General features: G+C 36.8%; 1 protein-coding gene across 1 annotated transcript; it reads right to left on the reverse strand.

The window, feature by feature from the left end:
- Window positions 1-3,224: 3,224 nt before the first annotated feature.
- On the reverse strand, window positions 3,225-10,794 carry LOC147489699 (uncharacterized). The gene is made up of 6 exons (XM_086574709.1): window positions 10,590-10,794; window positions 9,833-10,000; window positions 4,456-4,738; window positions 4,173-4,269; window positions 3,970-4,103; window positions 3,225-3,822 (listed from the first exon to the last, which is right to left on the reverse strand). The coding sequence occupies exons 1-6, from the start codon at window positions 10,792-10,794 to the stop codon at window positions 3,225-3,227; spliced, it is 1,485 nt and encodes a 494-aa protein (XP_086430835.1).
- Window positions 10,795-13,657: the final 2,863 nt, after the last annotated feature.

The raw sequence follows: 13,657 nt of genomic DNA on the forward strand, positions 1-13,657 counted from the left end.
TATAAAAGCATGTAATCAACATTAACTCTTATTTATTACTCGCATAATTGGTCTTAAAGTATTATTGTTAAGGGGTTAAGACTACAATTTTGGGCTCTTATCAGTTAGCTGGAGTAGATAGAGGGGTAAGGCAGGGAGTTCTGACAGACTATCAATCAGTGTGAGGAAACATCTAAAATGAGATAGTCATGTTGCATGAAGCAACGAGAAGGTCCCACTATAAGGAATCAAGTCTGTTTGTCACGCTTGATGGATATGGTGATACAAAGAGAAGTATCCAATAAAGCCTGTCAGGGGTGGATGAAAGAGTATGGAAGAAGATAGGCCCCTCCTGTGTTCAAATTTAAAACAATAGTTTAAAATTTGATTGAAATGATTGTTTATTAATAACAACTAGAATTATAACAACCTAGTAGGCATACTCCTTAAACATTTCTTAACAAAAGAAGACACAGAAAACAAAAGATTTAGATTATTAGAGAACACGACTTAAGAAATACGAAAAATTTATTTTTATTTTTTTATTTTTTTATTGACAATTGTCATGGACCAAGATGACGATGATGATGGTTATGTGGACGCAGATCGTGCACAATACTGTTTAGTTGATCAATTTGTTGGCTGAGTTGAAGCTGAATGTCCCCCTGGTTGGCAGAGAGCATGGTTTGGTTATCCATTAGGAGAGCGTGATTTTCCAAGGATTGAGAGTGATTTTCCAATATTTCCTCTTATTCGATGTCGTGTATTGCCTGAGATTCTTGGAATTCCAGAAGATTTATGATGATGATTTCCTGGCATGCATGCAGTTCCCGCATGCCTTGGTGAAGAAATTGAAGTCCTGCCATTGGATTAAAAATGTTATGCAGAGCATCTTCATCAAAGAAGTTGTCAGAGAAGGGTATGTGTTCTTCGGTGTCTTGAGCGTCTGCCAGGTTCATGTGAGCCTCTGAACTCCAAAAACCTGGGACGCAATCATGGTTGAGTGTAATTAGGCCCACTATTTTGAGGGGAATGGTTGGGTATATAGATTGAAACTCCCAACGCAACATGATTTGAGTCACTATTGTGGGCAAAGTGGCTAATATTTTCCTAGTTCTAACAATCGAGTTCCAAAGAAATAGGATGATACAAAAATCTTCTCTTTCAGTCTGTATTACCCAAAGTAGATGGAGGAGAGGTTTAGAGATTTCAGATGTTTTTGAAGTTCCAACCACATTGTGGGCTAACTAATGGAGTAGAGCTCATTGATTTTGCTGTAATGATTGCTGGAGAACAACATGGTTTTGGGGGCTAAGTTCGCCATAAGAGACAGTGGCAAGCATTAACTGCTTGACGATGTCGAATATCGGTATCTGAAGATGCAGCTCAAGGTACGTCATTGGTATTTGAAGGATCTCGGAGATGATTTTCGAAGTCAATTCAAACTGCCGTCCATTGGCTCTGAAAAAGAATTTACCATTTTTGAAATTTCTATATCTGTAGAACTTCATAACCAAATCTCTGGAATAAAAAGCTTCCGAATGATGTAAAAGAGGCATCCATCCTCTTCGTACAATTTCAGTGTCAAAGTATGGATGAAACATGCGTTCATGAAAAAAAAATTAAAAATTTTGCTTGGCCACTATACCTCTGTGTGGATTCATTGTAATTTGAATTTAGGGAAAAATGGAGAAGTTTGAGTGCAATGTATATGGTGAAAGATTTCCACCTTATAATAATTCACGGATCAGGATGGAAGGAATGGTTAGATCCGGAATTAATGTGTGGACAAGGCACAAGTGAAACATTTGTTGTTGTCGCAGATAATTATGTAACAGTACGTAGCAAGTATGAGTATCCACGGTAGGTCTCTTAATGTCAGATTTCCAAGACAATTAATGAGGTGTTCACAATATTAGAAAATATGGAGGAAGGTTTCACATGGCAGTTAGACTAACACGTATTTTCTATCTTGAGTTGTCAAATAGGGCATTTAAAGTCACGTCCTTAAGACTGTTACTGAGGTATTGATATTCACAAATTTATGTAAACTAACTATCTATGCGTAAACACAAATAATCAATCAACTAAACAAGTGCTTAGATCAATATTCCTACTCTCAAATAATAATGAAGTAATATAAAGAGTACGGATTCGTTCCACTCCTAAACTACCAAGACATAAAAGAAATTCAACTAATTTAAATCACAAAGAAATAATGGTGAGAGTAATATTATGTTGAGAGATTTCTATTCTACGATAATACTACGGATTCAAATAAATCTAAATTAACTAAACTAATAGAAATAAAGTTTTGATAGAAGGCAAAGTTATAGAGAAGAGTAATCAATCCACCTAATGATTAGTTTCAAGCAAGAATAGAATTATTTATTGAAAAGAGATCATCTTTAGGTTTTCACACAATGATCCAACCTAAAGCCTCAAACTTTATCATCTCTAGCAACAACCTACATCTCTATAGTCATTATTACTAGCATGTAGGGTTATTACAACCAAGTCTCTCGACTTAATTACAACAATTCCTAGTTTAATTTACTATATGCTTATTTTGAAAGTCATACAATAAACTAAACTCATTGAAATACATACACAATTAAATAATTCTACTAAGCAATCTATTCCTCATTAGGCTTCATAATCACTCCCTCTAATGTGGGGATTAGCCTAATATCATTGGATTAATTAAACTAAAATAATGAAAGGAAGACATAATGTAAAGAAGAAGCAATTGAATTGAATAGACTAAAGCTTTCATTAAAAGGTTCTAATGGATGCTACAAACTAAACTCCTAAACTAAAACTAAAAAAGGAGAGAGAGAGAGAGAGAAAAAAAAACCCTAATTTACAACTAAACTAAAGAAAGGGGGGGATAGAGAGTTTAGGGGTTTTTTTTTTTTTTTAATAAGTTTTGAGGTTATGGCTAACCTCTACCTATATTAATATCTTAAGAAAATTTCTCCATTTTTGTCCTCCTCAATAAGTTTCATAAGCTTCTAACTTAAGGGAGGGACAAAATACTCAGTTACATCTTCAGTAGCCAAGGAAGCTAGATGATCGGTTGCCCTATTGGCTTCCCTAAACACATGAGTGAACGCTACTTGGTTAAACCTTCCTACCATCTCCAAAATTGCTGCCGCAATCTCTACACAATACCATGGTGGCTTTTCTTGCCTTTGAAGCACTTTTATGGCCATTAAAGAATCAGAAGCTACTAAGACTCTCATCTAGTATATGAAGAGGCACCCTTGTAACCCCATGTAAATAACCTTTAGCTCCTGAAACATAATTGATTTCATGCCTCCAACAATCGTAAATGCTAGTAGTACATCTCCTTTATGGTCCCTTATGGTTCCTCCACCTCTACCTCTTGTGTCAGAAAGAGCCCCATCAGTATTTAGTTTTACCATACCTTCTTCAGGTTTCATCCAAATAGATTCTCTTAGAGCATGAGCAACATAGTTTACTTGAATTCCAATATTCTCTAATAGTACTCGTATCTGCCCAACCTCTTTCACAGTAGAGAGTTGGCTCTGTAGATAGGTTGTTACATCATTGACTAGCCTACTTCTCACCACTTGCCATCGTTGAGAAACATTTCTGAACCTTTGGTAGTTCCTTTCTCTCCATATATAACTCACAACACCACATATAAAGACCTTGTAGAACTCTACCTCCATCGTATTTTTGTTGCATAGTCTCAACAGTTGGATCCACTCATCATTAGAATCAGGTGCTTGAATGTTGATCCCCACATGCTGCTTTACAATGTTCCAAATTGACTTGCTGAAGTCACATTCAAAGAATAGATGCCTTGAATTTTCCCTGGAGGTGTTACAGAAACAACAATTGGAACTATTCAGAACTCTCTTCATGATCAATTTATCTTGTGTTGGCAGACTACTCGAGAGCAATTGCCAAGTAGTGAAGGAATGTTTAGGAATAACATATTTTCCCTATACAAGATTATACCATCTCACATTGTTCCTTGAAATTCTGAGTGCATTATAGGCCGACTTAGAGCTATAAACACATTTTGGATCAGGAATCCAAATAATTCTATCATATGGCAAGTGTCTATTAATCTCAGTGGCAAGTATTTTGTCCTTAAGGGAACAAGAAGGTAAACACTGCACTATGTTATTCCATTCTCCTTGTGATATTAATTCACTCACCTTAGCATCCAAAGGAAGAGAAATATTGGCACGAGCAACAGGATCTTCAAGCAGGGGAGCTTGGGCACACCAAATGTCATGCCACAAAAGTGTATTGCTGCCATTAGAAATGTTATATGATATGAATTGTCTTGCAATAGTTCCCATCTCCAGTATCCCCCTCCAAACCCAGGAGCACTCCTTAGGTATCTTCATAGTCCAAAAGAACTTGCTCTTGACATTTTAATTCCATGTCCATTCTACCCATAAACTGTATTCCTTTGATGCTACTTTAAAGACTAACCCACAGTAAGCTGCAATATTCCAGGTCTTCAATTCCAAAATCCCTAAACCCCCTTCTCTTCTTGTCAGAGAGGTGATTTTCCCACTTGCAAGATGCATCTTTCCCTTCAACTCCACTTCACTCCAAAGGAATCTATTACATATCTTAGACACTTGTTCTAGGAAAGTGAGTGGTAGCACAAAATTCTTTGCCCAGTACACATGAAAGCTTGAGAGTACAAAATGAATAAGTTGTAATCTTCCAACATGTGATAGAAGCTTCAATTTCCAATTTTGAATCCTTCCTGTAATTTTTCAATTAGAGGTTGACATTCCTTAATCCCTAGTCTAGAAGAGACTAAAGGGAGTCCAACGTATGTTATAGGTGGTTTAGCTCTCTGCACACTGATATTAGCTTTTTACTACGTTAGAGATTTGACTCTCTAATTTGGCGAAAAAGCGAATTCAAAGTTCCTTACTCACGATCTTCACGTTCGTAAAGTTGAAGTAAGGATCGAACCAACCTAAAGGTTAGGACAACTACAACTTGGTTGTTACTCTTAGGGAACTAGTGAGTAAGTTTATATTAATACTAGGTTTCTTTCCAACACAAACATTAAAAAAAAACATTAAGATTCGAAATATGCAACTAAGACAAAATACAATTTACTAAAGAAAAGGTGGAGAGCTAATCCTCCTCATGTGAAAATAACATTTAGTTGTTGATTTGAAAATGTTCATTTGATTTTTCCTAGACTCATAGACAAGCCCTAATGGAAGAAAACTTGATCCCTAACATGTATGACTCATTTCTAAACTCATACATGTTAGCAATTGGAATCAAGCAATGACTTATCTCTAAGCTCATTACTTGATTCCTAACTAGACACTACACCAACTATCATTTTGGGATAGGATGTAGGTCTAGTTGTTCTTCCTAACAACCTACCAAGCCAACAACAATTATTTTCCCTCACATGAGTTGGATTAACTCCCCAAAAGGGAAGTTAGCTCATGATCCTTGGGATAAAAGATTACAAACTAGAAGAACAAAAAGAGAGAGAGGAAGAGGAAGAAGAAAAACTAACTAAACTCACTTGCTTTTTATTTATTTTCTAGAAGAAAACCAAAGTTTCCTCCATTAAAACTATTACAAGCTTTTCTTACAAAAACTAAAACTAAATAATAAAAATGACTAAGGAACTAAAATAATACAAGGTAGGGAAAAGAAGTCAAGGGAGTAAATGGAGTGTCCCCCCCTTGTTTTGTTTTCTTCTTCATTTGAGAGACATCTCATTTCCTCCTATGTGAAACATCAAACCATATTTACTTCATTTTTATCCACCACATTAAAACAAAGTGACACCTTGCCATTTTTTCACTATTAACACCTAATCTAATTAATTACATGCAAGATGTCAACTTTGCACCAATAATTTGTCATTTTTGTCTTGATATTCTCCATGATTAATGACTCATCCAATCTTGTGGGTCCTCATAGTGGGTCCTATGTGCAGTCCAGTGGCGGTCCGGTCTTTGGCCAATTTTACAACTTCTCGCCTATGCGTAGAGTTCATCACCCTGATTGTTTTAGCAGCTCACTTGTCGCATTCGGAGTCCTGGTTCAAGAGGTAGGAGCTTAAGAAGTTTGATGCTTCTATGCGGATTTGGAAGAATTCATATACATGTCGTTCCTCGTGCTTTATTGCAGGTTTAAACCATATTTCCATGTTTACTGCGAATACCTGCAAAAGTATGGAAACATATTTATTTCATGATTATTAAACACATAGTTAACCAAATTTATATGTCTCAACGGTGGGTTTCATAATACACTTTTGGGTGCTTATCACACTACCCCCAAACAGCACTTTGCTTGTCCTCAAGCAAAGAAGAGACATTAAAACAAATAAGTGGCCAAAAATGTGTAGTCCTAACTAATTCTCGTTTCGCAGAGTGCAGTTGCATTGACCATATGCAACAAGGCCTTAAACCACTAGGAATTCCCTAGTGGGACGAAGTTATAGCCTCGTAAAGAGTTTTCCAGAAGATACTCACAAACTTCATTTATACTACAACGCACTTCGGTGTGAAAATTCGTTTCCTAAATTAATCTCAGATATCCATACATCTCTTTAGCAGGGGACGAGGATTGATTTCTTTGAAACTCAAGTTAATATGTATTCAATAATTAAAACATCTGCATATGATTATGCATGCAGTGAACTTTTCATTGAAATGTACTAGCAGGGTTGTTTCTGAATCCTTTGGAGAGTGTACCTAAATGGGTTCTCACAGGTATGTGTCAAAACACAATTTCACTCAAAAATTTTCCACTCAGGTTTTGTTAACTCCAGTGTGCAGTGGGCACAAGTTTCCTCACATCTCAATGACAGTTAGAGGAGTCGATGTCGATCAATCACATCTACTACTTATTATCACACCACCCTACTCCTAATTGAGCTAGAGGTCTTTATTAGGTATTGTGGGGATTAGGTGATAGTGTACAAAAAATGGAAATGGATAATTAAAATTTATGAGTATGAGAGAATAGGGTCTTCATATATTTACACTAGAGAAATCTTTGTTTTCTTTCCTTCTTCTAACTGAGTTTTCCAACCTTGTTCTTAAGCCTCTAATGGATCTTTTTTTTTTTTTTTTTTTTTTTTTTTTTTTTTTTAAAGATTTATGCAAGGGTGAAAATACAAACATGCAAATATGATCTACTCATACAATATTAGGTGTAGTAGCATGTGAAGGTACTCTACTCATACGTATAGCTATACGAATAAGCAAGCTTGTGTCATCGATAAATATTTCCATACGTACAGGCAAATATACATCACTAATACGTATATGTACACTAATTTGTAAATCAATATTACGTAAACGTATATCAACAGTAACAGGCAAATTTGAATCACTCATACGTATCTAAATATATTAGCATGCGAAAATCGATTATCGTCGATCGCAGATAAATCGACAAAAACTAAACATACAAGGTATTATACATAAACTAAAATACGACTCGTGTATTCCATAATAATTCGATTTCGACAATACTCATTGAGATTGCGAGTGTCATATAGAGAGCGCTTTACCCGTAGGGGTTTAGAAATAACTTACCCAACTCAGATTTTAACCCTCGCCGAATGTTCTCCTCTTTCTTGACAAAATTGACTTATTAGACAATAACGGTAATGATAATCGAAAATACTAAACATGCAATAATAGACACTTATACATATAAATATAGATAACCATGCAAAATAGTACCATTGGTATGTACATATACATTAATATGCAATTCATACCCACTTAATCGCATATAAATATTTACGGGCGTATTAACATGATTCATGCATATTTCTAGCCTAAGACGTAAATAATAATCCATAAACTAATTTATAATAGCTACTTACATGGCATTCATGCAACAAAATAAAAAAATTAAACTTTGGAACCTGTAGCTTCCCGCTAGTCCGCCAAAAAATATGAAACAGACATTTCAAATCGTCGACGTGATTAATCCCAATAGAATAGTCGAATTTTCAGTTACAGGTCCAGAGATTTAGGTCTGGATATGGATCAAGATAGATCAGGGGATCTTTGGAGCTATTAGATGAGCAAAGAATGAGCAAAGTGCCCCGCTGGACGCTGAAGTTACACTAAGCGGACGCGAGTCCAGCACGCCAAGCGACGCCGGATGATTATCCCACAGTAAGCTCAAATTTTGAGAGCAACCTTATATGTTGATGTAGTTTACGTTCCCAGTCCTAACTTTCTGTACCTGGAAGTACAGCCAAAACTCCGTGAGCGAACAGGTTGTTTACGAGTGAAAATTCAAAAAAAACGTAAAAAAAAAATGAAAGGGAAGAAAGGAAGAGAGTGGGGGTTCCCCCTTGATGCAACTTCCAATTTGTAGAACAAGTCCTATGCCTTTAGAACAGCAGCGGTGCCATTTTGATGTTTACTTTTTACTACGTTAGAGATTTGACTCTTTAATTTGGCGAAAGAGCGAATTCAAAGTTCCTTACTCACGATCTTCGCGTTCGTAAAGTTGAAGTAAGGGTCGAACCAACCTAAAGGTTAGGACAACTACAACTTGGTTGTTACTCTTAGGGAACTAGTGAGTAAGTTTATATTAATACTAGGTTTCTTTCCTACACAAACATTAAAGAAAAACATTAAGATTCAAAATATGCAACTAAGACAAAATACAATTTACTAAAGAAAAGGTGGAGAGCTAATCCTCCTCATGTGAAAATAACATTTAGTTGTTGATTTGAAAAGGTTCATTTGATTTTTCCTAGACTCATAGACAAGCCCTAATGGAAGAAAATTTGATCCCTAACATGTATGGCTCATTTCTAAAATCATACATGTTAGCAATTGGAATCAAGCAATGACTTATCTCTAAGCTCATTACTTGATTCCTAACTAGACACTACACCAACTATCATTTTGGGATATGATGTAGGTCTAGTTGTTCTTCCTAACAACAATTATTTTCCCTCACATGAGTTGGATTAACTCCCCAAAAGGGAAGTTAGCTCATGATCCTTGGGATAAAGGATTATAAACTAGAAGAACAAAAAGAGACAGAGGAAGAGGAAGAAGAAAAACTAACTAAACTCACTTGTTTTTATTTATTTTCTAGAAGAAAACCAAAGTTTCCTCCATTAAACCTATTACAAGCTTTTCTTACAAAAACTAAAACTAAATAATAAAAATGACTAAGGAACTAAAATAATACAAGGTAAGGAAAAGAAGTCAAGGGAGTAAATGGAGTGTCCCCCCCTTATTTTATTTTCTTCTTCATTTGAGAGACATCTTATTTCCTCCCATGTGAAACATCAAACCATATTTACTTCATTTTTATCCACCACATTAAAACAAAGTGACACCTTGCATTTTTTTCACTATTAACACCTAATCTAATTAATTACATGCAAGGTGTCAACTTTGTACCAATAATTTGTCATTTTTGTCTTGACATGCTCCATGATTGATGACTCATCCAATCTTGTGGGTCCTCATAGTGGGTCATATATGCAGTCCAGTGGCGGTTCGGTCTTTGGCCAATTTTACAACTTCCCGCCTATGCGTAGAGTTCATCGCCTTGATTGTCTGAGCAGCTCACTTGTCGCATTCGGAGTCCTGGTTCAAGAGGTAGGAGCTTCGAAAGTTTGATGTTTCTGTGCGGATTTGGAAGAATTCATGTACATGTCGTTCCTCGTGCTTTATTGCAGGTTTAAACCATATTTCCATGTTTACTGCGAATACCTGCAAAAGTATGAAAACATATTTATTTCACGATTATTGAACACATAGTTAACCAAATTTATATGTCTCAACGGGGTTTCATAATACACTTTTGGGTGCTTATCACACACCTATCATATCAGCCAACAATTGGCTTTCATCATCTCTCATACCACCAGTAAGCAGAGTGGTCTTCTGGTGGTTGAATCTCAACCTAGCAGCTATAGCAAACTTTTCTAGGATATCTTGTACTTCCACCACAGAGTCATTTTCCCCCTTAAAGAAGAATAAAAGGTCATCTGCAAAACACATACTAATAACCTCTGTCTTCTTACATTTTAGGTGGTTTTATGAATTTTGCTTCAAGGCTTAGCTTCAGTAAACAGCTCAAAACCTCTATAATTATAACAAACAAATATGGTGAGAGCGGATCACCTTGTCTTAGCCCGCGCATACTTTTGAAATAGTCTTCTGGCACTCCATTAATAAGAATAGAGAAGCAAGTGTTCCTGTAACACATTTGAATCCAAGCTATCATTTTAGGAGGGAACTTTAGTCATGTGAGGATGACATCTAAAGCTTCCCAACTAACCGAGTCATAAGCCTTGCTGATATCCATTTTCAGAGAACATCTAGGAGAGACATACTTTTTGTTATAGTTTCGCAAGAGTTCATGTGAGAGTAGGAGATTATCTTGTATATTTTTTCCATGGACAAAAGCAGACTGATTCATTGAAATAATAGAGGGCATGACTATCTGCAATCTGTTGGCCACCACTTTTGAGACACACTTATAGGTTGTGTTGCAATATGCGATAGGCCTGAAGTCTGTCACTCTTTCCGAGTTTGGAACCTTAGGAACCAGACAAACAAAAAAAGAGTTAAAACCTCTTGGCATGACGGTTACAGCGAGAGGAAACTTATAGCTCTCATAAAATTCCTCTCCAACTATAGGCCAACAACACTTATAGAAGAAGGCATTGTATCCATCAGGGCCTGGTGCTTTGTAATTATCCATACTAAACAAAGCCTCTTTGATCTCCCTGTCTTCAATCTCAGCATCTAACAACTCAGCAGTGAGATCATCAACCATAGCTTAAACTTGGAGATTTCCATAGAACTCATCACTAAATGAAGTCTTAGCTGGTACTCTTAGTAGTGACTTATAATGTGTAACTACTAAGTCCACTACTTTGTTATGATCATTATGCTTAACCTCATGATCATCTGTTAGGGCCCATATCTTATTCCTTCCCTTCCTCTCTTTCACCTTACTGTGAAAGTAGGCAGTACACCTATCCCCATAGAGGGCCCACTTACAATCTGCTCTTTGTTTTATTTCTTCAAACTCCATCTTCAAAAGATCACTGTAGTATTTTTTGTCTTTCCTTTCTCTTATAATAATGTTAACATCCCTAGGTTGCATCTGTAACTACTTCTGAGTATTGAACAAATTCATTCTTGCTGCCTCAGGCTGCTCAGAGATCTTTGAAAAGTTTTTCTTAGACTAGTTTTTCAGAACACCTTTGAGATTCTTTAGTTTCTGCACTAGCGTGAATATAGGATTCCCAACCCAGTGTTGATTCCATGTAGACTAAACTAGGTCTCTAAACTATTAATGCAAGACCCATGCATTATAGAACCTAAAGGGAAATAATTTATTAGTATCAAGGAACCATGATAAAATCAGAGGTGAGTGGTCAGACACGCTTTCAGGAAGGAATTCTGCTTTAGAAGTTCGGAAGGAGGTAGCCCATTGTAAGTTGACAAGACACCGATCTATCTTTGTACACTTCCTTCCTGGTTTATCAGCTTTGTTTGCCCATGTATAAAGACTGACCACAAACTTAAGATCCATTAATCCTGTCACATGAACATAGTTCATGAAGTCTGCAACCTCTCTTGGGTGTAACGGCTCACATCCATACCTTTCTGTTGAGTACAAAACACTATTAAAGTCCCAACAAACAGTACATGGATTCACATTATTCTAAAGATGCATCAAGTCTCTCCATAAGTCTAGCCTTTCCCTCCTCGAGTTCTTTGCATATACTAGTGATAATACAAAAGTTTGCCCTGTAAGCAAGATAGTAACTTCACAATGGATCAATTGTGAAGTTTCTTTTAATAAAGTGACTTTAACAAAGCTCTCATCCCAGCACATTCTTCTAGAAAGATCAGAAGCATAGTTACTAAGGTAAGACCAATATGGGCAGCAAGCATTCCGAACTGCATCGAACTTATCTTTCTTTACCTTTGTTTCTAATAAGCCTAGCATACATAACTTATTCTCCAACCTTACTTTATTTACCTCACTAGCTTTAGGAAGGTCATTTATTCCTCAAACATTCCAAGAGCCTAGTTTAATCATTAAAACTTTAAAGGAGGTTTGTTCTTTCCTTGCCCCTTAGGCTTCTCTTTCCCTTTTCGTGTACTTTGGCCTGATCGAGAAGCCGACTATTGTTGGTTCTTACTCTTTCTCTTGCCTGAGCTGCTAGTTGAACTGCTAGTGTTAATGGCTTTCAGCTGTTGTTGCTTCTATAATCTTGTCTCTCTTCTTACTGTTGCAACTGAGGAATGATCCTTATTCTGTGCCAGTAACTTCTCTGGAACAAGGTGGTCAGTGAAAACTTGGTAATCATCCATCAAGTCCTTGCTTAGGTCTTAAGGGTTCAGGTCATCTCTCATCTCTGTGAACCCTTCTTTCTTTGCTGCATATTGCTCTCCTTCAATCTCAGAGATAGCAGTCAGTTCGTTCTCTACTACTTGTTCATCCAAATCTTCATTAACATCCGACAAAGCAAGAAAAGGATTTGTCCCCATGATTATAGCAGGTACAGTTTGTACGTGTAGAGGAGCAGTTTCAATGGTGGCCACGATGGTATCTGTAGCCTGTGCCACTGCCATTTCCTCACATGATTGTATTATACTCAAGTTTTGATCAACAGAACCTTGTACCTCTCTAGCTTGGTAGACAACCATAGCATTTTGCCTACCACTTTCAGACTCGACATGTTGGTATTGCACCTGTTGGGTAGGGTTCACATCTTTAGGTACTAGAGTATGTTCTTCTTGCACTTGTGAGTTTCTTGTCTCTTTCCTAACCCAAATATTACGAGCTTCTACTATTGGGACCACACCTTCAGGTACTAGAATAGGTTATGCTCACCGCATCACATTTATAGTACCAGAAGTCGGTGTCTTAGGACATTTAGCTTCCTTATGTCCAACACTATTGCATATCGCACAAGTGGATGGGATCCACATGTATTCAACTCCAACATCAGCAATATTACCATTACCCAGGTTAAACCTTAAGTAGTTTGGGTACTTAGCATTAACTGGCACTTCTATGCACACTTTAGCAAAGTCTAATCGAACTTTTTTCTGTGTGGCTTCATCCCAACAGTGGGATTTTCCAATCCTACTAGCAATGAAGATAATACCTCGCGTGCTTAGATTTTCCACAATTGTTTTGGAACATCATATAGTTTAACCCAAATAGGCAGCGTGCTCAGATTTTTTCTTTGAATGCCAAGTTCCTTAGACCAAGGTCTAATGATAAACACCCTCCCATCAATAAATAGAGGCCCTCCTTGAAGCACTTTTTGTCTATCAGATTCATCTATAAACTTAAAATAAAAAACTTCCTTGTCAGTGGCTATATCATATCCTGCTTTAGTTTTCCATCCTCTATCAAGAGTTCTTTTAACCACTGGAAAAGGTAGGCGTTTATTAACAAAGAACCCTACTAGGTGGTCTTTCCAACATTCTATTCCTTCCTCTTAGATATCAGAGGGGACATCAACTATGTCCTGCTCAAGGTTCGTTTCTATCCATTCCAAATTACCATTCAGAGATCTGGGATTACCAAATAGAACACTCCAAGCCCCCCCATAGGGGGAAGGCTAGAGCATTCCCCCGTTTGTTGTGTTCTACCAGCCATCGTTAGCTCG

This window comes from Coptis chinensis, chromosome 7 (assembly GCF_015680905.1).
Source record: "Coptis chinensis isolate HL-2020 chromosome 7, ASM1568090v1, whole genome shotgun sequence".
NCBI classification, from domain to species: Eukaryota; Viridiplantae; Streptophyta; class Magnoliopsida; order Ranunculales; family Ranunculaceae; genus Coptis; species Coptis chinensis.

What these genes read in the sequence shown, in the direction of transcription:
- LOC147489699 (XM_086574709.1), bottom strand. Translation starts at nt 10,794, where the DNA reads ATGGTTGATGATCTCACTGCTGAGTTGTTAGATGCTGAGATTGAAGAC. An exon ending in TGTAACCGTCATGCCAAGAG is followed by an intron (nt 10,001 to 10,589) that starts GTTTTAACTCTT and finishes TGTGTTTTGCAG; the next exon opens with ATGACCTTTTATTCTTCTTT. An exon ending in TCAAGGAACAATGTGAGATG is followed by an intron (nt 3,823 to 3,969) that starts GTATAATCTTGT and finishes TAACACCTCCAG; the next exon opens with GGAAAATTCAAGGCATCTAT.